Source organism: Hippocampus guttulatus, chromosome 15 (genome assembly GCF_054856545.1).
Source record: "Hippocampus guttulatus isolate MCC_2025c chromosome 15, RoL_Hgut_1.0, whole genome shotgun sequence".
Classification (NCBI taxonomy): domain Eukaryota; kingdom Metazoa; phylum Chordata; class Actinopteri; order Syngnathiformes; family Syngnathidae; genus Hippocampus; species Hippocampus guttulatus.
Genome location: NC_141275.1, coordinates 15,836,180 through 15,859,591, shown reverse-complemented (window position 1 = coordinate 15,859,591; position 23,412 = coordinate 15,836,180). Strand labels below are relative to the sequence as shown.

At 47.7% G+C, this 23,412-nt stretch overlaps 5 protein-coding genes across 16 annotated transcripts; 3 read left to right on the top strand and 2 right to left on the bottom strand.

Annotated features, from left to right (window-relative positions):
• Window positions 1-285: 285 nt before the first annotated feature.
• On the bottom strand, window positions 286-4,729 carry LOC147194198 (uncharacterized). Of its 10 annotated transcripts, none has more exons than XM_086130709.1 (11): window positions 3,285-4,729; window positions 2,204-2,308; window positions 1,630-1,672; window positions 1,494-1,537; window positions 1,349-1,382; window positions 1,250-1,266; window positions 1,095-1,146; window positions 919-974; window positions 764-823; window positions 615-674; window positions 286-543 (listed from the first exon to the last, which is right to left on the bottom strand). In XM_086130709.1, the coding sequence occupies exons 1-11, from the start codon at window positions 3,376-3,378 to the stop codon at window positions 476-478; spliced, it is 633 nt and encodes a 210-aa protein (XP_085986835.1). In that variant the 5' UTR covers window positions 3,379-4,729; the 3' UTR covers window positions 286-475. The 10 variants fall into 10 exon arrangements, with proteins under 10 accessions (XP_085986835.1, XP_085986834.1, XP_085986833.1 ...); XM_086130708.1 differs by having other exon boundaries at window positions 286-499; XM_086130707.1 differs by having other exon boundaries at window positions 286-488.
• Window positions 4,730-4,946: 217 nt separating this feature from the next.
• On the top strand, window positions 4,947-6,654 carry kctd7 (potassium channel tetramerization domain containing 7). The gene is made up of 4 exons (XM_086130700.1): window positions 4,947-5,252; window positions 5,647-5,816; window positions 5,876-6,054; window positions 6,134-6,654. Exons 1-4 carry the CDS (start codon window positions 4,947-4,949, stop codon window positions 6,508-6,510), a joined length of 1,032 nt encoding a protein of 343 aa, XP_085986826.1. The 3' UTR covers window positions 6,511-6,654.
• Window positions 6,655-8,585: 1,931 nt separating this feature from the next.
• Window positions 8,586-15,040, top strand: kcnj6 (potassium inwardly rectifying channel subfamily J member 6). The gene is made up of 3 exons (XM_086130696.1): window positions 8,586-8,755; window positions 11,895-12,817; window positions 13,280-15,040. The coding sequence occupies exons 2-3, from the start codon at window positions 11,920-11,922 to the stop codon at window positions 13,594-13,596; spliced, it is 1,215 nt and encodes a 404-aa protein (XP_085986822.1). The 5' UTR covers window positions 8,586-8,755; window positions 11,895-11,919; the 3' UTR covers window positions 13,597-15,040.
• Window positions 15,041-16,473: 1,433 nt separating this feature from the next.
• On the bottom strand, window positions 16,474-20,305 carry rabgef1 (RAB guanine nucleotide exchange factor (GEF) 1). The gene is made up of 9 exons (XM_086130694.1): window positions 20,159-20,305; window positions 19,167-19,346; window positions 18,805-19,010; window positions 18,352-18,518; window positions 18,157-18,238; window positions 17,942-18,074; window positions 17,773-17,864; window positions 17,121-17,377; window positions 16,474-17,047 (listed from the first exon to the last, which is right to left on the bottom strand). Exons 2-9 carry the CDS (start codon window positions 19,343-19,345, stop codon window positions 16,655-16,657), a joined length of 1,509 nt encoding a protein of 502 aa, XP_085986820.1. The 5' UTR covers window position 19,346; window positions 20,159-20,305; the 3' UTR covers window positions 16,474-16,654.
• Window positions 19,004-23,344, top strand: LOC147194194 (uncharacterized). Of its 3 annotated transcripts, XM_086130699.1 has the most exons (5): window positions 19,004-19,089; window positions 21,094-21,324; window positions 21,437-21,709; window positions 21,962-22,264; window positions 22,389-23,344. In XM_086130699.1, the coding sequence occupies exons 3-5, from the start codon at window positions 21,479-21,481 to the stop codon at window positions 22,848-22,850; spliced, it is 996 nt and encodes a 331-aa protein (XP_085986825.1). In that variant the 5' UTR covers window positions 19,004-19,089; window positions 21,094-21,324; window positions 21,437-21,478; the 3' UTR covers window positions 22,851-23,344. The 3 variants fall into 3 exon arrangements, with proteins under 3 accessions (XP_085986825.1, XP_085986824.1, XP_085986823.1); XM_086130698.1 differs by lacking the exon at window positions 19,004-19,089 and having other exon boundaries at window positions 20,401-21,324; XM_086130697.1 differs by lacking the exons at window positions 19,004-19,089; window positions 21,094-21,324 and having other exon boundaries at window positions 21,341-21,709.
• The last annotated feature ends 68 nt before the right edge of the window (window positions 23,345-23,412 follow it).

Here is a 23,412-nt window from a genome sequence, read left to right as displayed (position 1 = left end):
CCTCACCCAATTAAAAAAAAAAAAAAGACAATGAATGAAATTTACATGGGAGAAAAATCGTTTTTTTGGGGTGGGGTTAATATTATCTTTGTCTTCTGTGGTAAAGAATTAAGGGGGGGGGGTCAGTCAAACATTTTTTCCATTTTTTTAAGAATCCAGGCATTCAATACCAGGTACGTCTTTTATGTATTTAAAACTAAATAATAAAATCACGTGGTAGGTTTGAAAATGGCTGGCACCGAATGACTTGATTTGTTTCAGCCTGCCCGAAAAAAAAAAGAAACAAACGTTCGTAATATTTTTATTTGGTGTGCTAGAATACTGTAACTTGTAAAAACATACAGTCATGACAATTAATTAAATAGAATGTAAAGACTCAATTGATGAACAAAGCTGCATGATTTGTCGTCAATAAATAATTTTCAGACCAACGAGGTGAAATTCGATCCTTTGCGGTGGCACGGGTGATGACCTCTCACGACAGACACCTGGTGGCAACCTCGACCCGATAGAAAAGGGAGCGTTCGTTCTCGTACAACAAATCTACCCCAAAAGAAACGGGGCACTTGAACATCAACGCGCGCCCGCGCCGCTGTCAGCAATTCTCTGCTTACCGTTCTCCAGCCGGCGGGCCTTTTGCGCCAGGAAATCCGAATTTTCATAGTCGTCGGCGTCTGTGCGGTGAGGCGACACGGCGCGTTTGTTAAGCGCGAGACCCGGCTTGAGACCCGGCTTGCCTCAAAACGAAAGCGACGTCTCCTACCGTCGTCTGTCGGCGCCGCGTCAGCCGAGTTTGCGTAGTGAGCCTCGGCGGGATCGGCATCTGAAGACGAGATCGTCTTAGCCCAGGCCGGCACGCGCGAGGGGCTCATCAAATTCATTTCTGTCGTTTTTTTTTTTTTTTTTTTGATCACCCACCTCTGATCCTCGAAGCCATCTGCTCGTTTTCATACACTGTGGTGGGGAGCGGATCGCTGCAAAGACAAAACATTTGGATCCATGAAAGTATCACTACTTTTTTAAATGTATACAGATGCTTATGGCACTATTTGAGGAGCAACGGTCAATTTTGTTGATGAGAAATCAATACTTACACATAAATATGTTGCCAAATCCTGGGCGGTGACGCCGCTATCGCGTATAGAGCTGCGAGCGTAAAGATGTATCATTTGATACATTGGCGACCGTGGACATCGTGCAAAGGCGTAGCTCTCGTACATTTAATAGTCAGAAATTGTACAAAACTGACCTGGACATGCGCCCTCACTAGAAAATACAAATGACAACTGTTAAGTTTGACTTTTTTTTTTTTTTTTTGCGATTGAATGGAGAAAAAAAAAAGGCATACTTTGAGGAAGGGGTCATTTGATTGGCTTTCATGACTGAGGAATAAAACAACAAATTGTTAGAATATGCCAAAAAGAAATGAAAATGTGTCAATTGATCCAACAACTGTTATGCATTTTCTACATGCTAGCTGCAGGAGGATTTACCCGTTTTGGATCGCGTGACGGCAAATCTGCTTCCCCCACGCTGGCTGTCAAAAATGTCACCCCCCCCCAAAAAAAAAAAAAGTGATAGTCCAAATGCGGCATACGATTTTAGAATGTCACAAAAGCTGATACTCACAACGTGTGCAGGTTGTATATTTGAGCTTCTTCGTGTATGGTCTCTGTGAAAAAATAAATCTATTAAAAAAAGGGCTTGAGTGCCATTTGTTGCCAAGAAGTAAATAAATAATGACAAAAATTTTGTTTTTTTTAAGGAAAATTAGCCCAGCTCTAATTTATTTTAAGACAGTAGCCCATCAGAAGGAAAAGAGAACTACAATTTGAAATTAAGTATTAAAATGACAATTAGTATTTTGAAATTTAATGAAGGATGCACAATCATCAGCGGTTCAAATTTCAAGTAAATGCAACCTAACTATCTCTATGATGTCCCATTTCAAAAATGGATTTGAGCGCAGTTGATTTTAGTTCTCGTTTCCGCATTTCGCCGAGACCGATCTGGAAAACCGGGGGGGCCCCGGCAACGATCCTTGTGACACGCCACTGATCCTTAATGCCGTTCAAAAATGTGGAATTGTCATTCGTTGAAGACGATATCGGTCAAACCGGGTTGACGCACTGATTACGGAATTGAAATGAATGTACTTGCAATACTGATTCCACCAAAACAAAATCCAGTTCAGGGAACTTACTCGGCTTCCTCTTGCATCTCAGACACAGAAGGCTCAGCAAACTGAGCGAGGCCAGCGACGCAGTCGTCGCAATCGCACACTGCACGATGGAATTTCCCAGCATATCTGAAAGCGGCACTTATTCAAACTTAGAACACATCAAAAACGGCATCTGCAGTTAGGTTGTCGGGTATTTTTTTTTCCTTTTTTTTTTTTTTCTCCTGCTAAAGTCACACATCTGCAGCTCCAGGAAGTGGTTGGTCAAAGCGAGGAGAGTTTGCGGTCGCACGTCTTAAAGCAAAAGCGCATTCTTGTTCTGGATTATTAATTGAACAATTTCTGTTGCGTTTGAGAGTGATGTGAAATTGCACTTGCGTAATTTGTTAAATATGGTTGAAGCTGTTGATTTTCAAACTGCCTCGTTTGTGTAATAGGCAATAAATCAATACAATTAATATAGTACATGACAAAAAACTGGCTAAAATAAAAACCAGAGTATCGCCATAATTAAAAGATGATGTGTTTTTTTTTCTTTTTCAAACAATGATATTCATTTAAAATTCATGATTAAAAACAAAAACGTTTGTTGACAATTCTTACAAATGAGTTCGGTAACGTTCATCAGATGAAACCTCTCCGGCAAGGTCGGTTGTGTTCATTTGAAGACATTTAGGTGGGAATATCCTAATTTGGAGCACAGTATATGGAAAGGCAAGGAGCCTGGCCGATCCCTGAGGTGCGCCATGTATCATGGAAGGTGATCATATTAGGATCCAATGCTGGCTTTTGAACATTCATTGGCGTTTCTTGAGAACAATTAAGAATTCAAATATTTTTCCAACAGCCCAACCATGCCTAATTTTGTTCGCCAGATATTCCGTTTCTCTGTCGAGCAAAAAGATCCTTCCATTTGATTTATAATTTGTACTGCTGTAACAGGAAATGAAGTGAAGCACAATGGTGCTTTTTAATTTCCGTAAGTATTTTTGTGTCTTCTCGTTTTCATCACATGTTTTTGCTTCAAAGGTTAAAAGCCAAAGACAGGTCCACACTGCGATACAATCCAAGGCACAAAGCGATCTAAAATCCTTCCTCAACTCACCCAAATCCAAATGATGACAACAGCAATGGCAACGCGTCGCCGCCGCGTTACCTTGCGAGGTCCGGCTCCTTCCTGCGTCGGCTGGAGTCGACATGAGCGGTGAAGCGTGCGCGTTGGCTTCCTTTTTACAACAATTCGCCACATCCGTCACACCCTCAAGACACACGAGAGACCTCACAGCGACCTAAAAAGTGTTTGCAATTTCAGGTGGACACACAAGACATGTCAAATCATGATTGAAAGTCAAAATGTCAACACACCAATTTGTGGTTATCAGTGCCCATGAATTGAACTTGACTGAAACGTGGCCGTCTGATACTTGGTTCCATTTTTTTTTCCGCAAAATAATTTGCGCCCATTTGTGGTAAATTCAGTTAATCGGAGATGATTTGGAGATGGACACACTTGTCTGTGTAGGGCCCCACATTTGGCAAAATAGCAGAACAAGTGAAGTGCTGTGAATATTGTGTGCCAGGTTTATACCGTGACCTTTTTTGGAGATGCCGACTCTCATTTTTGGCAAGCCCTCCTTGAAAATAACCCTCAGTTGAATTCGCATTGAAACAGCAGCACAATTGTACATCACTGGAAACAAACCTGCCTGTCAATCAAAAATAGTTGTACGCCGAATTTCTTCATACAACTTGAAATTGAGGTCACAGCCATCCTCTACTACTAGCTAGTATATTTTGGCAAGGTACCTAGATTTTCACTTGAGTACGTTGACATTTTTTCCAGAAGTTGTAACAGTAAAAAGCCATTCTTAAGTTGCTGGAGTAGTTTAAATTAATTGTTATACATTTATTCTGGAAATGCCTGAGTTGTAACTCACGCTCTTTTGACGCGAGAATTTGCAGGCTAGTTAGCCCATTTTTAACATTTTTTTTCTTTTTTTACATTCAGCCAAACATTTTAATTCGCATAATAATGGTTGATCTGTTTATCGTTGGGAAAAACGCCAAGTTGTTTCATATTTTGTAGTTGTTTTACATCTTGGCAAAAGTGCTCAAGTTCTCATGTCGTTTAGTGAAGTCACTTTATTTGTCTCATGTTTCGTTTTATGTAACGTGTGCGCGCGGGCGTGTGTGTCATTATATAGCTGTTGTTTCCTTGGCAGTTGAATCAGCATTTCATTAAAAGCGATTGTCGCGACGCTTGTTTTGGTAAAGTGAAAATAAGGTAGCACTGTACTGTACTGTACTGTTTAAAAAAACGAATTAGCTGGTCGTACCCGCGACGTGACGTCATGACGTGACACAACAGGCTCGTTTTCGAGTTAGCTACAATTTTTTCCCAAAAGACTTTCGCATATTGTTGAGCGTTGGAGTCAAAATACAGACACCACGACCCGGGTGGTACTTTAAACGCATTTAAAAAATAATAATAATTCCAGGAATCTCTGCGTCGACTCTCCCACGCTCTCGACGTCATGACGTAGGCTCTTTGCCGACGTCGTAGTAGGTAGGAGCGAAAACAGTTCGAAGGATACACGCCCCCCTGTCAAGCTAGCGGCGCCTTAACATATCTTGAAACAAACGGGACCCGGTTGTGGAAAGATATCGATTGGGCACCGTATGAAGGAGCGGAGTGTTAGTGAAGCCTCTTGGCTGACTTGTCATCGGTCGCCGTTTTGTTGATGCTCGGCAGCGGTTTTCCGCGCGCATGCAACAGAATGGCGCGAGCAGCTCCAACGGCTCGGGCGTCGGCGGCGGAGAGCGAGAGTCTCCGTCCCGAAGCCCCCTGCTACCGGCGGCGACGACTCGGGTGAGACGGTTCATCCAGGAGCGGCGCACCCTGCCGCTGCCCAAAGTCATGGTGGTCTTCTCGGCCGCGGGTGACGCCGAGAAAGCCAGCGATGGCATGGCTGACGATGACTCGCGGAAGCCGGCCGTGGCGGCGACGGCAGCGGCGAACGTCTGCCGGGGCAAGCCGTCTCGCTACCCGCTGGACGCCAGACAGGAGCAGGAGGTAGGCCGATGGTCCGACATTGACCCAAAACAGTTTGTTTTTATTTAATTGCAAGCAGTCCTTGAATAGGGATAACACGTGACGTCATAACAAAGCGCCAAACTTGTTGTTGTTTGGCGAGGAACTTGTGGGTGGACCGCTGCGTTGTGATTGGCCAAGGTTGGGTCACGTGGCGAGCTATGCACTTCGTCCTGAATCCAGACCTAAACTCGTCAGAATAATCTCTCTGTCAGGTTTAATTTAATATGACCGGAAGGGCCTTGCTCCGAACATTCACACAAAACAAGGTTAATCGAGATAAAAATTGGTTCGAATTGCCTATATTCCTCATTCAAACCATAAACGTACTGCACACTACAAAGCCAGACGAGTTTAATATTGGACAAATGTAAAGTTTCCCGAGGTGATCTCTCTGAACGTGGGGGGCTCCCACTTCACCACCCGGCTGTCCACACTGCGCCGCTTCGACGACACCATGCTGGCCGCCATGTTCAGCGGGCGCCACCACATCCCGCGCGACGCCGACGGACGCTTCTTCATCGACCGCGACGGCGCCTACTTTGGGTGAGTTGCACCGATGCGATTGTGCGCGTCACATTTCGACGCTTCACGTTGTCGTGAAGGGACATCCTGAACTTCCTGCGTGAGGGCGAGCTGCCGCAGCGCGAGCGCGTCAGGGCGGTGCACCGCGAAGCGCAGTACTACTCCATCGCACCCCTGCTGGAGCTCCTGGAGGACACGCAGCCGCTCACCGGCGAGAAAGTGCGGCAGGCCTTTCTCGACCTGCTGCCCTACTACAAAGGTAAGCACGCAGCCCGCCCGTGACATGACTACTTTTGTCCCCAAAGCAATTGAGTTGAAGGAGCGCTGTGTGCCGGCAGACAATCTGGAGAGCATCGTGGAGATCGCCAAGCTGCGCGCCACGCAGAAGAAGGCGCGCTTCGCCAAACTGAAGGTGTGCGTCTACAAGGAGGAGATGCCCATCACGCCGTACGAGCGGCCGCTCTTCAACTCGCTGCGCTCGGAGCGCGCCGAGGGCGAGGCCAAGCTCTTTGAGCACCACTGCGACGTGGACGTTTCCTTCGGGCCCTGGGAGGCGGTGGCCGACGTCTACGACCTGCTGCACTGCATCGTGGGCGACCTGGCGCGCCGCGGCATCGCCGCCGAGCAGCAGTGCATCGGCGTGTGCGACAAGCACCTCATCAACCACTACTACTGCAAGAGGCCCATCTACGAGTTCAAGATCACCTGGTGGTGAAAGGCGGCCCCCCCCTTTTCCCGTTTCCGGGTCCCTTTTGGGAGCCCTCGCGTCGTTTCCGCTCATGGCCGCTCGCGTTCTACAGCGGCCGACGGGACTCCAAAGAGTCCCTACTTTAACATGGCTGAAAGCCGCAAAGGTCACGGTCACACACGACCCGAGCATTTCTGCTCCCTCGCCATCCAAGCAGTACTCGGCGTCGGCCCTGCGGTCGAGGAGGACGAGCAGGGGAGCGCCCCACCCGATCGAAACGGGCCCATTTCGGCGAGATTGACAAAACCAATATGCTGTAATTCCATTTGGAAGTATAATTTGGGGGGGAAAATTATTATTATTCCCCCCTGTAAAAAGACATCATTAGCCTTGAGCCTGAGGGGAATTTTAATTTTCTTGAATCATTTTTTAGTTGGAGTCTCGGCGCCGTCCCCCAAGAAGCTCCCTACTCGTCCGTTCCGCGTGGGACGGGCATATGACGACATTGTTTTCTTGATTCCTTGTTGCATTATACACGTTTTCCCCCCCGGGGGGGGGTGTGAATGTGCTGAACTCCTGTTTCCGCGCCGTTTCCCGCTTGGATATATCAACGCGGCAGTATGCCCCGCTTTCGACGGCAAACTCGCCTTGATCCATTGCAGACTCAACGAATCAACGATGGATTTCACGTCGTCGTGATTGCTGTGCCCATCCCTGCTATTGCAATTTCCGTCGACGATCTTATTTCAAGCATTCCACTCCCCCCCCCCCCCCCCACTCCCCTCACGTTTCATATAGTACAAGCAAATGTTTGAACGTAGCACTTGATGCTAAGCTAACGGGACCCCCGATGTCCTTGTACCCGATGAAGTCTGAGCACCTTGTGATTGTAGCCGACAAAGTATATCTTTTGTACCCCACTGCTAGACGGTATAGAAAGTCCCCACTTTTGTTTTGGTTGTCTTCATAGCACTACGTTGTGTTGTTTCTATCATGGATCATCAGAAAAAAAATCTGTTAGCTTCTAGGAAGCTGTCGTTTTTTTTTTTTCTTTGCTTTGTATTTATTGTACTATTTTATGACAGACACTAATTGAAGTAAATCTATATATATATATATAAAATATAAGAATCCCTTGTGCTTAAAATGGCCATCTTTTCATTTGCACGCCGCAAATCAAAATTTTCTTTTGAAATGAATGGAAATGCCATTAATCCGTTTCAGACACACGCCCCCCCCCCCCAATTTTCTTTTCACTTTTTACCAGTAAAATAGTACCTGCTCACTTCTGCGTTCTTGAACAAACTGCTGTGTAACAGGTGAATTTGGAGCAAATCATCGGCTGGCCAGTAGAATCGGCTAATGTTAGCTATATTATAAGCGATAAAAATCTGCCATTTTTTTCATGTAATATTCTTTTTTTTTAACGGATTAACACTTTACAACATAGGAAAAAATAATAATATCCCCCCCCCCAAAATCTTAACCGATTTCTCTTTGTTGTAAATTGAAACAAATACAATAAGACAGTATTGTAAAGCAGTCAAAGCAGTTTGGTTTCAAATTTTTATGGTTGTAAGCATGAAGGGACGCAGAAAAACAAAAAGTGTTTTATTCATGATATATTTTCTAATTCATCTGCCTATTATTCACTTGTGGGAATTTTATCCTGCAAGTATCAGAATCGGCGTTGGACTGGGAAAAAAAAATTCAAATTATTCGGACCTGGACCGAATACAAATGGAGACCAATCTTTTCAGATTCATATTGCTTCAAAATTTTTTCAATGGTTTTTAAATTTCCTTCCATTTCCCAATTTATTTATTTTTCTTTTGCCACAAGCAAGTTTCTGACTGTACGGTCACAAACAGGTGGCAAAAGTAGAAAGGGTAGGCCTGCTTTTTTTTTTTTTTTTTAAAGCGCCGCGCACATCTCTCACTTTCCTCGCATTTACCTTTGCCCCCTATTCTTTGCCTTTCCCTCTCCCCTGACGTTCAGAGTGTCTGTCGCCCACCCGGGAGGAGGGCCACGGTCGCCGGTCCTGCCGGTGCTGCTGTTGGAGGAGAAGGAGGAGGGGGAGGAGGAGGAGGAGGCGGAGGGCGGGTAGCGGCGGTGGGAGGAGGCTGGCGGGCCAACCAGCTCGCTTCTTCGCAGCAGCAGGAAGGATGGAGGCAGAGGAAAAAGGCCGTTTCTAAGCCGTCCGCTCAGTCGCTCGCCGCCGGTCCGGGAAAGGAAGCGAATGGGAACCATCCGGGCCGCCCGTTTGCTGCAGGTGAGCATCTTCGAAGCCATTCGTCCGAGGAGAACGCCTTCTCGCGTGGGGGTGCGGAAAGGGTACGGATGGACGCTAGGAACAACAGGGGGGGGGGGGGGGGGGTGCATAACAAGACGAGGATGCTATTAATGCTGCCGACGTTAGTTAGGAGCTCTGTGAAGGAGGGAGGGTGGCAGGGGGCGGCGGGGGGGGGGGATCAAGGCAAATGTTGCCGGCTGTGCAGGGCAGGCCCGCGGCCTGCGTGCGCCGCTTTCTACGCACGGCGCAAATATTCAGCAGACCTCGGACCGTTCGTCGCCTGAGCAGTCATAGAACAGGTCACCTCCATCTCCATGACAACAGCCTCTTCCTGTACAAGCCCCCTCCCCCCCCCCCCCCCCCGACTTGCCGCCTCGAATAGTTTGGCCCGTTTTGTAACGCGAGCTCCATTGCGACTCCATTGTTGACAAGCGTGTTTTAAAGAGACCCGCAAATGAAAACCCAGAGTGGACCCCTCCTCTTTCTGCACGACTGATGGTTGGAAATAATAACGGCGTCACTCCAGAGTGGGCAACCGACCGCATACGGTCCCCGAAAGAATGTTCTCCCAGAAAATGGTGCTGTGGACTTTCCGTTCTGGTGCTGAGAATCTTCCAACTCAAAAATGCGTGCGAGAAGGTGTCCAAGAAGGAGCTCGCGTGCGCTTCCGCCACATTTGCGCAATTTCCCTGCAGAAAGCACCCGTGGGGTCGAGGACGGGTCATGGGGGGCGGGGGTGGGGGGGGGGGGGGATCTGGAAACAGTTAAGAGTCCAAGTCACGTCTAAGGGGACGGTGTGTGCGTGCGCGTGCCTCGAAACTGAAATTGGACAACGGCGTAAAAAGGGATGGCGCGTTTGTAGATATAGCCAACAGAAGTCACGCAAAAGGTCAGAGGGCGCGCCGGCGAGATCCGAAATGAGGATTTTTGTTGATTCGCCAGCCATTGAACAATTTCAGACAGGCCGTGGCTACATTTTGGAAATATCTGCGCTGCGGAGTTCGATGGAGATGATTCCGAATCGTCATATGTTACTGTCATGTCACACCGGCGGCGCTCAAGCCTCGATGGCCAACGAGCCACCTCCCGGCCATATGGCTCCCGTTCGCATGGCGGACCGGGCCCTCCGAATCTCATTTCATTTGAAAAAGCGATCCAGGAAGAAACGTCGTCATTGGCGTTAGGATGAGCCTCCGTCGGCCATTGTGGCGCGCACCTGCTTAAACAATCCCATTTTCTGTTTGCTCAAGCCCATTCCCCAAACAATGGTCGCCTAGCAACGGCCGCCAGATGCTCCGTCGGGCTTTAGGATTTTCTTTCTTTTTTTTTTTTTTTTTTTTTAAATGACGCCGCAAAACGACACCCCCATTGTGATGGCCGGCCGTCAATTTATAGAAATGCCGCCGAAGCGGCAAAAATGGACGCTAACGTGAGCAATGCTGTGCTTACTCTCTCGTAACTTAATATTCAGTATAATGAAAGCGGTCAAAGATCAAATGAGCAAAAATCAAACCTTTTTAACTCATTCACTCCCAAAGACGTTTTAAAACGTCTTTTCAGACGTGGTCCAGAATTGGCTGGTACTGAATGAGTTAAACCAGCACTTTTCCCATCGAAAATTATGATGATCTTCTTCTAAAGCTGCTACGGCGTATATCATAGCAGTAGCTAGAAGGGATTTAACTCAGCCTGATGAATCTAAATCCAATATTGACGTATCGATGAATTATATGAGACATCTTGTGGTTTGCTTTAGCGTTCGCCGCTACCAGTTAGCCTTTATCGAGCGACAGCATGCTAATTGCCTTTAGCTCCTTGTCAGTCCATGATCCCAAGCATGTGATTTATTTGGCCAAAAAGCTTTTCCTAGTTAGCTCGCTTTCGGGAAGATCTCGTTTACACATTTGAATTAAGAAGAAGAAGACATTTGAATGAAAAACGCGCTCGCTTTATTGTGCCCTGTTCACTGGCTACTACCTTCATTCAAATTCCATATTATTTGCCACAATTTTACCATTTACCATGCTTGGCTTTACAGTATGTGGCTCTTAAGGAGTCTCTTTGGACTACTTTTTGCTTCACTGCTATCAATTCAAGTCCAATATTTGCTCTGCTTTAAGAGTACACGACTCCAAAAATGTCATCGATTGCCAAAATGGACCATCCAATGCTACGAATTAGCCTCCGGTTAATTCGTGGCCCGCGTGGGTGAATATCCATCTGATCAAATAACAGCGACCCCCCCACCCCCCCACCCCGATTGAAAATAACGAGACTCACGTTATCCAAGGCTGCGGCCTGTTCCAGAACATTCCCGCTATATTGTGAGCACTTGATAGACAGAGCCGCGCGTTGCCATGGATACCAGCGCTGCTCAAGCTCCAAATATTCCCTTGTGAATGGAGTGCGCAACGGCTTCAACGCGCTCGTTTGTTCTGCCGGTAAATCCGCCGATGGGGTCGAAAGGCTCATGGGGGGGGGGGGGCAAGAAAAATATCACCTGACAGTCAAGTCAGGGGTGCAAATTTAGTTTTTCGACAGATCCTACAGAGGTGGCAAAAGTTTTTGCACTCTCTCTTGAGTATAAGTACAGATCCTTACTTAAAAAAAAAGTAAAAATGAGTTTTAAATTTCAATCATGTAAATACCTGTTTGATATCTTGGTACAACAAAAACAGTATATCATTTTCCTCGTTTATTAAATTTTTCATTTTTTTTTTTAAACCAAAATAAAGTTTTGCTGATGTCACTCGGTAGACAAAGAAAAAACGTAGAACAAAAAATATACAGGGTTTTTTTTGTTGTTGTTGTTTTTTGTGTGTGGTGGGGCCAGAACAACTTAATGGAATTAAAAAGAAAAAGATTTGATATATACGGTGACCTCCCGATACCAAAAATCTGCAAGTCACTAATTCCTTCCAAAAAGGTGCATCAAAATAGGCGAATTTTTCAGCATCCCAGTCAGTCCGCGGACGCCGACCCGCAAATACGCAGCGGCGGCCTCCGACTTGCAAGTCAACGTGCCGCTGTCCTCACCGTAACGTCGGGAGAGCTGAAAAACCTCGGCAGGTACGGGAACGTTTGTTTTGCCACCGACGCCGTTTGCGTCTCTTCGCAGCCTTGAATCCATCCGGAATATCCTCATGGAGCAGGATGTGGAGAGCCCGGCCCTCGGCAAAACCTCCAAGTTCCACAAGGCGGGCGGCGAGGATCCGCCCAAAGAGCCGGCGGCGATGGAGCGCGCCCGCAAGGTCCAGCGCTACGTGCAGAAGGACGGCAAGTGCAACGTCCACCACGGCAACGTGCGGGAGACCTACCGCTACCTGACGGACATCTTCACCACCCTGGTGGACCTCAAGTGGCACTTCAACATCTTCATCTTCGTGCTGGTGTACACGGTCACGTGGCTCTTCTTCGGCTTCATGTGGTGGCTCATCGCGTACCTGCGCGGGGACCTGGACCACATCGCCGACAACCTTTGGACTCCCTGCGTCAATAATCTCAACGGCTTCGTGTCGGCCTTTCTGTTCTCCATCGAGACGGAAACCACCATCGGCTACGGCTACCGGGTCATTACGGACAAGTGCCCCGAGGGGATCCTCCTGCTCCTGATTCAGTCGGTGCTGGGCTCCATCGTCAACGCCTTCATGGTGGGTTGCATGTTCGTCAAGATCTCGCAACCCAAGAAGCGCGCCGAGACTCTGGTGTTTTCCACCAACGCCGTCGTCTCCATGAGGGACGGGCGCCTGTGCCTGATGTTCCGGGTGGGGGACCTACGCAACTCGCACATCGTGGAGGCCTCCATCCGGGCCAAGCTGATCAAGTCCAAGCAGACCAAGGAGGGCGAGTTCATCCCCCTCAACCAGACGGACATCAACGTGGGCTACAACACGGGCGACGACCGGCTGTTCCTCGTCTCGCCGCTCATCATCTGCCACGAGATCAACCAGAACAGTCCCTTTTGGGAGATCTCCCCGGCCCATCTGGCCAAGGAGGAGCTGGAAATCGTTGTCATTTTGGAGGGCATGGTCGAGGCCACGGGTAAGTCGGCGCGAGCGGGGAGGGGGGGTGTCCGCGATCCGGTTTGCCGATTACACTTGACGGGACTGACGTCGGCGGAGGTGCGGACCGGAAGACGCGGACGCTCGCCGATTGGCGGACTGACGGATACTGGACAGAATGCTTGAAAGGTGGCTCGGGACCGAGGCGGGTGGACAAGACTGACAGATGAGGATGAAGGGAGCGAATAAGGGATGGCGACAAAGATCGGGTTGAGGCGCAATTGGACGTCCGGGTTGACAGCGGACGCATGTGATGGATTGTTTGCAGACTGACGGACGGGCGGAAAGCCCGGCGTGAAAACAGGCGGACGGACTGACCGGTACGGATGGGCGGATTGGTCGGAGCTTGCTGACGGACGGACGGACGGACTGACGGGACAGACGGAAGGGCGGGTTAACAGAGTTGCGCGCGGTCGCCGCCAATCCTTGCCGCTGTTCCCAGGCATGACGTGCCAGGCCCGCAGCTCGTACGTGAGCAGCGAGATCAAGTGGGGCTACCGCTTCACGCCCGTGCTGACGCTGGAGGACGGCTTCTACGAGGTGGACTACAACAGTTTCCACGACATCTACGAGACCAACACGCCCGCCTGCAGCGCCCGGCAGCTGGCCGACACCAGCGGCCGCGCCCGCCTGCCTCTCACCTGGTCCATGGGCAGCAAGCTGAGCCAGCAGGGCCCGGCCCCCGAGGCCGAGCGCCGAGAATCGCGGACTGAGCGCAACGGAGACGTCGCCAACGCCGAGAGCGAGTCCAAAGTGTAGCTCCTGCTCCTGCTCCTGTTCCTGCTCCGCACGGACCCGCACACGCGCGCTTTGGCCGGCGGTGAGAGTAAACCCCGAAACGGTGTGTTGCGGTCTCACCCACCGCCAGATCCCTCTTTATTTTTTCTATTCCAATCTTCCCGTAGGGACGTTTGCATATCGAGTATTTTTGTACATAATCGGACATGTTTTGGACTCCTCCCGGTTTCTTGGGTTTGCCGTGTGAATATCCGAGGGGGATGTTTGACGCTAACGCGCTGCTTTAGCTTAGCCCTGTACATAATCTATGCCTTACTTCGGCCTTGTCTGACGCTAGCAAACTTCTGTCTCCGAACATTCAAAAACGGTGTGTTTGCGCCATTCGAAAAAAAAAATTGATCATAAACCAACGGTCGCCATTTTGCGACGCGCCTGAACGATTTGCTCCTGGAATTGACGTTTCCGTTTCAGTGGCACGCGTTGCCGGAAACCAACGTTTTTGGTGACGTTTGCTCGTGTCGACAAGGCTTTCACTGTCCACCCACCATCGAGCTTTTATCTTCTTGATTTTCCTTCCAGAAATGTACACGAATGCAGCTGCACAATCGAAGGAGGTCCAATGACATCGTTTCACGTTTTAAAAATGTCTAAGCATTGAAAATGTCAATCTCTCTCTCTTACAAAATGAAAAATACAGAAACATTAAAAATAGAGATGTACTTTGAGAGAATTTTAAAAAAGCGGTCTTTAGTGGATTCACACACACGCAATACACTCGTAAATGATGACAAGTTGGCCACTTGGTGAAAAGAGAGATTTGCGTTGACCATATTTGGGCAGAGGCTTCTTGCGACGGCAGTTCTCCTCCCTCACATCGGCTCTCGTTCGAGTGTGCAGGTGTGCCTCATGAAGTGTCCCGTGTGTGCATCAGCATGTACGAACACGAATTAATCCTGTGAGGTGCTTTTGCATTGTCGTGTCCGCAATCTCCATTTGGGGGAAAAAAAACCCGGCACTTTTTACTTGTCAACTGCGCCCTTTTCACCGCACGCTGCGTCCTCCGAAGGCCGCAGTTTCGGACGGATGACGTCACTTCTGCCACAGCTCGAAAAAAACCCCCCGCAGGCTTCGGAGGGCGCAGCCTGTGAATTTGGACACAAAGCCTTTCTGGCCCCGCCGAAAGCTGCTTTGCGGTTCCGCGGCCGCGCACTCGACACTTCCTGCGGAAAGCCACGACTTTCAACTGCCCTTTAAAAATACAAACCACGACGCTTTTTCACTTCTTTTGCACATCGGAGTAAGAGAGACAATCACTGTTGCAGTAAAAGCCCCGAACCCTGAAACCTTTCACACACACACACACACACACACACACACACACACACACACACACACACAGACTCACTCAAGTCACACGTCACCGAACAGTATAAAAACAACTATAATAAATAAACTGTTAATTGCATTTCTGTTTTTGTCAGGTTGTGTTTTTCAAGTTAATATCGTTTGCCGTATTTAATTTAAAAAAACAGCATTTCATTTAGCGTCAACGAGAATACTGCAGTTTCATGCCAATATAAAGTCAAGCGCGGCACGTTGACAAGTTGAAATAATATGACGTGTGAAATTTCCATATTTATTTTGCAGTCACTCCCAGGTTTTTCGAATACAAAGTAGGTATTCCCACTTATGAACATCTGTCAAAAGGAAATTCCTTCACCCAAAATACAAAACTGCGTTAAAAATTAGACTATATTACATTAACGATCGTATATGGCTTCCGGGTTCACGAACCCGGAAGCCATACGGAAGCCCGCAGTAGCGCAAACTCAAGAAAGTCGCGCTCGATAATACGGAATAACTCTGCGCCGCTATTTACTCTCACTGGATCCAAAAGGGTGACATGTAAGTGACTCTATTGGCATGAGTTTTACTGGAATCGCGAACGATTTTCTGTTTCATGCATTTACATTTAGGTACTGAAGATCGTGGCATCCAAACGGTCTAAAGTGTAACGAACGTTGGTAGAGAGAGTGGAAGGCATCCGATTAGTTGCTCAAAGTGAATTGCTTGTGGCTGGACGGTCAGTCCAGTAAACAAACATTTCCTGCAATGCTTTATCTGTTATCGTGCTAAAAACCTTCCGTTAACTATAACGCTAATTGGATAGAAGGCGCCAACTATGGACATCGAGGACTTTGAAACGTTTCGTGGCTGGCTTCAAAAGTTTGTTGCACGACATCAATTGAGCAATGCTGTGTTGTGTGGTCATCGAGGGGAGGTCAAGTTCGACACAGTGAATGGGTGGAAAGAAAAGCCACCAGGTCTGTAACTAGTCTCATTTTGGAGCAAATAGTCCTAATTTTGTGACGCGTCTTGTTATATACTGTATTTGATTCATATACCTGTACTGTATGCTGCAGTGTTTGTGTTCTTAATAGTTTTTGGACCATATATTTTTGCATTTTATTGCTTGTGTTGTTACACGTGTATTTTGTAAACATACCTGCATGTTCATAAAGGATATGTACCATAGTTTTTCCCCCACATAGGGAAATTGTGTTACTGTATAAGGAAAGATTGGACAACGAAAATATGATTCCTCACGAGAGAATACTTACCTGTATACGGTATATATTAGATTTGACCAATAACTCTCTGTCTCTTTCTCTCTCTCTCTCTATATATATATACAGGTATATAACATTTGCATTTAAAAATATTAAACAACCGCCTTTAAAAATGTTGAGTGCATTTAGAAACGGAAACAAAATATATAAACTAATAAAAATACTAAGTAAGTCGACAGCTAATTTTTCCCTCAATGAGAAATTGTACTTAATCACGTGGCCTTTATGGAGCGATACTAAAAAAATATTTAAAAATGCGGAAGTTAAATAAAAGTCAAAAATGTCATCAGTTTATTTTAAAAAAGAAATAGCAGCGTTGACTCGATCCCACGTTCAAGTTTGTATCGTTTGGAGTGAGGCTACGGAACATGGAGTGGAGTTCATCACGAAAGCTTAAAAAGAAAAATAAATGGAATGCGTGGACTTGTGTCAAGTTTGCAGCGCATTAGTCAGCCAAAACTTGGGCCGCCAGATCTTTGGGGGGGCAGCTCATTAGCGTCGGCATTGTCCGCGACGGCGGGCCGACTCGGGGCCAGCGGCTGTTTCTCCAGGGCGTCCCGCACCTCCCGCCGCACGCTCTCGGACCATGCCGGCAGCTCAGCGTGCAGCTTGCGGGCCGCCTCCATCAGCGCCTCTTGGCGGGCGTCCAGGTCCGACAGGAGGTCCAGGTTGCGCCGGAGCTGGGCCAGCGCGGGGCTGGTGGCCGCGGGATCCGAGTCCGCGGCGAGGCGGCTCCGGTCGAACTGTGGCGAGGCCTGGCCCGACATGTAGGACTGGAACTCCTCCGGGGTGAGGTTGAGGGATCGGGCGTCCAGCTTCTCGATGAAGGCCGCCGCGCAGCACTGGACGCAAAAAACAAGACAAAGACGCACGTTGACACTTTGGAACGCTCTTTGGGAGGGAAAGAAGGCCGACCAGGTTGGTGAAGTAGTAGCCGTCCTCGCCGGTCATCAGCCTGCTGGGGTTGCAGAAGCGTGTGATGTACTGGATGTTGGACTGCAGTCTGGGCGGGTTGGCCTTGAGCACGATGTAGATGAGCGCGGGCAGGAAGTCGTCGGCCGACGCCGGCTCGCGCTTGGTGCCGCCGATGGCGGCGAAGATGTGCTTGCTGCAGCGCGTCACGCACGCCAGCTTGTCGCGGGGCACCTTCTTCGAATCCATCTCAATGATGTCTGGAGTGGGGAACAGAGAGGGCGGGGTGGTTGTCGACTTTAGCGAGGGGGAAGGTGGTTTTTTTTGTGTTGTTGTAGATATTGAAAATTGAGCTCTCGGCCTCTTCTCTACACGTATCTTTGAGACTACTTTTTTTTTAAAAAAAATTTTAGACCAATACCAGTACAAGTGATCACCCTTTGAGTACTCTCCGATACCGAGTACTGGACCGATAGTTCTTTTGCTTTCATTTTACACAATGGTTTTAAAAAAAAAATTGTGTCCAAAGACTTTTCTTTCTGGTGCAGATGAGGATTGGCCAATTTGTCAATCTGCCGCAGTACAGCGGCCAACTACTATTCCGGGGGGGGGGCAATGTATTGCAAAAGAAGGGGATGAAAAGCGCCACGGGTACCCGTGATGGCTTTGACCACGCTCTCGGAGGCTTCGGGGATCTCCTCGTCCATGGGCACACAAAGCATCTGGATGTTGACCCAGTGGAGGGCTCTGCAAGGCCAAGCGCAACCGGCGTCCAGTTGAGCCGCACAAACGTCAGCGAGCGCAGAAGACGGGCGACGCGACACCTGATCCGGTTCTGCATGGACAAGTCCTTCTTCTCGTCGTCGGTGGTTTCCGGGCAGAAGACGCTTTTGTACAGACGGGTCATGATGTACTTTTCCACCTGGTCCATCACCTGCTCCACCGACTCGGACGAACCTGAGGAACGCCACAATCCCGCCTCCGTCACTTTTTTTACATTTTATTTTATGGATGAGAAGTCGTCCAGGACTCTCCCCACCTTTGAAGTGACTCGTCAAGCGCTCGGCCAGGCCCTGGTAGAAGTCCTGAACGCACTCCGACACTTCTTCTGCGTTCAGGTCCTGAAACAAAGCGGTTGGTGCGATGAGCGTGACGGCCATATTCCCGCCACGTTTGTGGAATGCGTTTGCAGCACGTCGGATCTCTAAGGAAGGACTTTTGCCGAAGCGATCACCTTCTTGCTGGACATGCTGAGCAGGAAGCTGCGGCACTGCTTGTGGATCTCTCGGCCGGGCCGCTGCATGCTCTTCAGGAAGTCCACAAAGTCCTTGGACGCCTGGTCTGAGTCGAAGCTGGCATGGCGACTCGTGGACGGGCTGCTCGTCTTCACCTCCGGCGAGTCTGATGATGAGGTGAAAATGTCCCCCCCCCCCCCCCCCCCCCCCCAAAAAAAACCCCGTTGCGTTGGTTCTAGACTTTAACTCCGATTGTTCCATGATGGGAACTATTTGTGGACCAAGCGTGTGAACTTTGCCTTCTTGCAATCTCCTCGTCGCGCAAAGACATTTGACCATGATATCGCACGGACTGCTTTTAAGTAGGCAACGAATTGTGTCAGTTGAGTAAGTCGTTCTTGCACCGTGTACTGAATTTGAATGTTCTCCTTTCATGTTGTTAACAATTGTACCTTTCTTGGAAGAGGTGCGCGACGAAGGGCTGAAGAACTTCTTGACGGTCGTGACCTTGCGCGTCTTCTCGTTGGTTTTCTTCTCCTCAAACTTGGAAAAGGGTCCGAGCGAGGACTGGGACTGGGACGAAGGCGGCGCGGGCTGGGCCTGGGCTGGAGCGCCATGACTGCTGGCGAAGGCGGCCGCTTCCTCCTCTCGCTGCAACCTAGCGAAATGACAAGAGCGTAACTCCTCAAACAACATGCAGCCCCGAAAATGAACGGCTCACCTTGAATTAACAAAAGGTGAAGTTAAAAAAAATATAGAGACCACCAGGTAGCAGCATTTAACTGGACCACACACACCCATGCACACATATTACTTTTCGGCCAAGGCCCAGTCATCCTGGATCTGCTTCTGGCGCACCCGTTGGTACTCCTCCCTCCAGCACTTGGAGCACAGGCCTTGCCAGGCGGTGTTGCCGTAGTAACCGCATCCCTTCTTGCATAGCAGCTCCGATTGGTCCACGTGGATGCCACGACGCTCCGTCTTCTGACTCATGCTGCGAAAAAGAAAATTATTATTATTGGGAATTTTTTTGGTTGTTTTTTTTTTTTTTGGTGGTAACTTGAAATTCCACGAGCATGCAAATGAGGGGGAAACTGACCCTAACCTGACGTGATTTGAATGCACAACCTGATCTGGAGTCAAACACGCTACCATAGTGCCACAGAGTCCTGTAACTGTGCCTTATTAAGTAACTTGTTTGTCCAAGCACAATCCAGAAAAACCTCACAGCCATCCCACAAATTGCAAGAAATCCTGCATTAATGCCTCAAGATGATGGCAAAAGACTACTTTTGCCTGGGGGGAAAAAACAATATATATACAGCGTGTGTGTGTGTGTGTGTATACTGTATATATATATATATATATATATATATACAGTATATACACATATATATATATATATATATACATATATATATCTACACGTATACACGCACACATGTATACACACGCGGGCACGAACGATGAACAACGTTAAAGCGGGGAACTTTAGTTTCACATTTTCTCCCAACAGATGCTGTCTTTATGCTGCCGTTAAGTGACAGGACGCCCCGTTTGGGGCATTGAAGCGTTGCTATAATACGCTGTGATGTGCTGAGCAGCATTCTTTCCCCCAATGCATTTTTAACTTTACATTTTTGTATCTACACGCATTATTATGTTGTAATTACACCTTTGGTGGCATGTCGCTAACGTTAGCCCCATGCAGCAGCTAAACCGTGTAGGAGCACCATTAGGAGAACTGCATCCCGTGCAATTTAAACGCAAGTTACTTACTGCAAACCGTCCATGTGAAGTGCTCACCTGTTTTTTTTTTAACGCACAAATGTAGAAGATCTTCTTTTCTTTCAGCTACGATAGCGGGCAACTGTGCGACGAGTAGCTTTTTCGAGATTCTTGTGGTATGGTCGCAAGTTTAAAGAATGGTCCAAAAAATAAAATCGCAGGCTCATTTTAATGAGAAATATAGCAGGAGGCGCGCCATTATACTGTACTTATTTTATTGGGTCCATCGGCTTTCCGACATGGGAGGGATTTGAGCATGACGTCACCGGTCGCCGGAAAGCGTTGGGACCATGGTGTCACGTGATTGTCGGCACTTGTCGGGTGTCTTTTTGTTTTGATTTTTTTCCTCTTCTGCGGTTTGACGAAAGAAATATGAATAATTCTACAGTACAACCAGGATAAAGTCTCAACGTCAAGAAAACAACGCGTTAAAAAAAATGTCTTGTACATTTCAATGTATTTTTTCTGTAATGTCGACGTTTATCGCTAATTATACCACGAATCTACAATTCTAAAATTACGAAATATTTTCTTTTGTAACTTTTTCCGAAAACCCCCCCACTTTATTCCCATTTTCCTTTAATAAAAAATCCCCAAGATGGCAGTCAGTACACGCATGCGCAGTATAGACTACGAAAACAAAGCACTTGTTCATTCGTTTGTGTGTTTTTAACCCAAAGCTCTAGCGACAAGAAACTACCAGTATGAATTGGCAATGTTTAAAAAAATTAATGAATTTTTCCAAGGAAAGTAATGCTTTCCACAGTTAGCGTTCTCCTTTCGAAAAACATGGCAAGTCTGTGCATTATCTTATAAAACATAGCAAATCGTTACTGGTTGTGTGTTTTTCTGACCTTTTTACGTTTACAATATCATAACTACACTATCGCTGCAATTCTTTTTGTCGCAATCTGGCTGTTTGCATTGGTTTCAAAAGTGTTTTGTCTCCATAGGTAGTCAAAGGACTCACTCTGTAGCAAGCTTAGCCTACACCCTGAGAAATGCATCTTCCAATTTTGGCCACTTTAGTGTGCCTTGTGGCTAGCTGCGAGTGTGTGCCCATCACAGAGAAAAGGCAAAAGAGTGAGAGGGAAAAACAGTATTCAGGGCACTTCCCACCACTGTTTGCCGCTGGACTTGTGTGACGTTCCAATGGCCGACTGGTTGAGCTGACGTCACTGACTGTAAGTAAACACACACAAGGTCAGTAATACCGTGGACTAAAACAAGCGTGTTATTACACACAGGCAGTCAGCCATGATCCTGCTGGAACCTGGTCTGTGTCTTCCCTCACAGGCGACCGTCCAGGAACTCTTTGCGGCGGCCCGTGACGCCAACATGGTCCCGAACATCTCCCTGGACCCGGTCCTCAACTCCTTCCTGTCTCTGGACTCGTCGGCCGCGCTGCAGCACCAGTACTCTTCGCTGCAGAGGAGCCTAAGCGAGGAGCAGCAGGCGGCGTTGGGCCTCCATCTTAACCAAGAGCTTGGAGGCGCCAGGGTCACGCACGGCGGCGTCGGTGTGGTCGCACTGGCTTTGTCATTGCTGTTGGACCACGTTGCCCAACAGGTCGTTTTTGTTGTATTATGACAAATGTTTGTGTGAGATGACAACACGTTTCATAACTTTAAGGTAATTGTTTTGTAAGATTGTGACTTTACTTCTCAGATTTAATGCTAATTCACACGTTTTGTTTATTTGTCTCTTGGGAAGGTACGATGGTGCCATCTGCCGAGAAACAAGTGGTCTCACGAGCATGCGAAAAATAACGATTCTAAATTCTGTTGAGACCACTAAACTGTATTTTTATTCCTTCATTAGGTGAGGGGCAACAGTTCAGGACATCCTGGCCAATGGCCTCTGACAAAACCGCCCAAAAAGATTTTTGGCCTCGCAATCTCTTCGCGAATCGGCCGTATTGCGCACAACTACCTGCGCTCGATCCCGGGCCTGGCCAACGACCAGGACACGATGGCCGAGACCACGGAGATTTACGATACCTGGCTGAAATTGGAAATGCTGGACCATTACCAGAGAATGACCAAGAAGAAGAGGATGAGTTCAGTGTCCATGCAGCAGTGGTTGACTGGAGCCGCACTTCATCTCCATATGAGGATACACCAGGTCAGTCAACATTTTGGGAAAATGTATTTCCTGCCTTGTTTTATTTTCTTTTATTTTTTTATGCACTGGCCAACATGACTTGGGGGTCTCCCATCGATTGCAATTTTGCTTTTTGTTTGAGCAGGTTCGTCTTCATTCTGTGCCAATTGGGTCGGTGGAGTCTCTTCGGTTGTCCTACAAGACGGCGTTAAACCGCCTGGTGCAAGGTTACACCATCTACCTCCACAGAAACATTTGGGAGAGGGCAGCATCTGCACCGCAGCGTGGCAGTAACGCTACCTGCTCCGGTGGGTGGCCCTTTAACGTCAGCCAGGCAGAGACGTTCGACGAGACGAGCCACGGCGGAGCTTGTAAAACCGATGAAGTGGCTTCCAAAGAGGGCCTACTGGTCATTGAGCCGGGCAGAAATGTCAGTCACAACGTGCTGCATCACCCCTGCGAATCTCCGGCCATCCAGCGAGCTTTGGTGATGCGCATCATAAACGCACAAGACCTGGAGCACAGCAGAAGCTTTTTCTTGCACTCCAAAAAAGTCTTCCAGCAACTGCTCGCACAGGAGGATGCTTTTGAGCTCAGTCCAATCTAGATGGGTTTGGAACTTCTTTTTTTTTTTTTTTTAATATGTAATGTTTGGAAGATTGGCCACAGAGCCCAATCACAATAATTTTTTTTGTGTCCATCGTACAGTTAATTCAACTTATATAGCGCCCTTTTTGTAGGATTATACAATAAGATAAAAGAGGCGAAGATTGGCAACAAAGCAATAGTCCTTTAATAACAACAGCACATAACTGAGTGTTCAAAAAAGGTTCATCACAATTATATCGAGTAATAACTAAATATTGTACAACGCAAGTGTCATATGCAACAACTTGTGGTATGTGAGCTCCCTTTAGTGTTTTGCAAAAGAATCACTGCCCACTTACATTTTTGTGTGCTATACAAGCTAAGTCAATCCTTTATTCCATACAAATATATATTTAAGCCTAATGTAAATGTTCATCAAACTCTGCATGATGTTACAGTGGCTTACAATAGTACGAAATATACATTTTAGGAATAAAACTCGTTTTAGATGAACATTTGGGGCCGCTGCTCTACTGTATTTTTGTTCTGTTTGCTGTATCTTTTCGCTGAGACTTATGTTT

What these genes read in the sequence shown, in the direction of transcription:
- LOC147194198 (XM_086130701.1), bottom strand. Translation starts at nt 3,378, where the DNA reads ATGTCGACTCCAGCCGACGCAGGAAGGAGCCGGACCTCGCAAGGTAAC. An exon ending in TTGTCATCATTTGGATTTGG is followed by an intron (nt 2,309 to 3,284) that starts GTGAGTTGAGGA and finishes TGCCGCTTTCAG; the next exon opens with ATATGCTGGGAAATTCCATC. An exon ending in ATATACAACCTGCACACGTT is followed by an intron (nt 1,538 to 1,629) that starts GTGAGTATCAGC and finishes CATTTTTGACAG; the next exon opens with CCAGCGTGGGGGAAGCAGAT.
- kctd7 (XM_086130700.1), top strand. Translation starts at nt 4,947, where the DNA reads ATGCAACAGAATGGCGCGAGCAGCTCCAACGGCTCGGGCGTCGGCGGC. An exon ending in ACGCCAGACAGGAGCAGGAG is followed by an intron (nt 5,253 to 5,646) that starts GTAGGCCGATGG and finishes ACAAATGTAAAG; the next exon opens with TTTCCCGAGGTGATCTCTCT. An exon ending in CGCGACGGCGCCTACTTTGG is followed by an intron (nt 5,817 to 5,875) that starts GTGAGTTGCACC and finishes GTTGTCGTGAAG; the next exon opens with GGACATCCTGAACTTCCTGC.
- kcnj6 (XM_086130696.1), top strand. Translation starts at nt 11,920, where the DNA reads ATGGAGCAGGATGTGGAGAGCCCGGCCCTCGGCAAAACCTCCAAGTTC. An exon ending in GGGCATGGTCGAGGCCACGG is followed by an intron (nt 12,818 to 13,279) that starts GTAAGTCGGCGC and finishes CGCTGTTCCCAG; the next exon opens with GCATGACGTGCCAGGCCCGC.
- rabgef1 (XM_086130694.1), bottom strand. Translation starts at nt 19,345, where the DNA reads ATGAGTCAGAAGACGGAGCGTCGTGGCATCCACGTGGACCAATCGGAG. An exon ending in TCAGCATGTCCAGCAAGAAG is followed by an intron (nt 18,239 to 18,351) that starts GTGATCGCTTCG and finishes GCTTTGTTTCAG; the next exon opens with GACCTGAACGCAGAAGAAGT. An exon ending in TCCATGCAGAACCGGATCAG is followed by an intron (nt 17,865 to 17,941) that starts GTGTCGCGTCGC and finishes TTGGCCTTGCAG; the next exon opens with AGCCCTCCACTGGGTCAACA.
- LOC147194194 (XM_086130697.1), top strand. Translation starts at nt 21,398, where the DNA reads ATGATCCTGCTGGAACCTGGTCTGTGTCTTCCCTCACAGGCGACCGTC. An exon ending in TGGACCACGTTGCCCAACAG is followed by an intron (nt 21,710 to 21,961) that starts GTCGTTTTTGTT and finishes TTCCTTCATTAG; the next exon opens with GTGAGGGGCAACAGTTCAGG. An exon ending in TCCATATGAGGATACACCAG is followed by an intron (nt 22,265 to 22,388) that starts GTCAGTCAACAT and finishes TTGTTTGAGCAG; the next exon opens with GTTCGTCTTCATTCTGTGCC.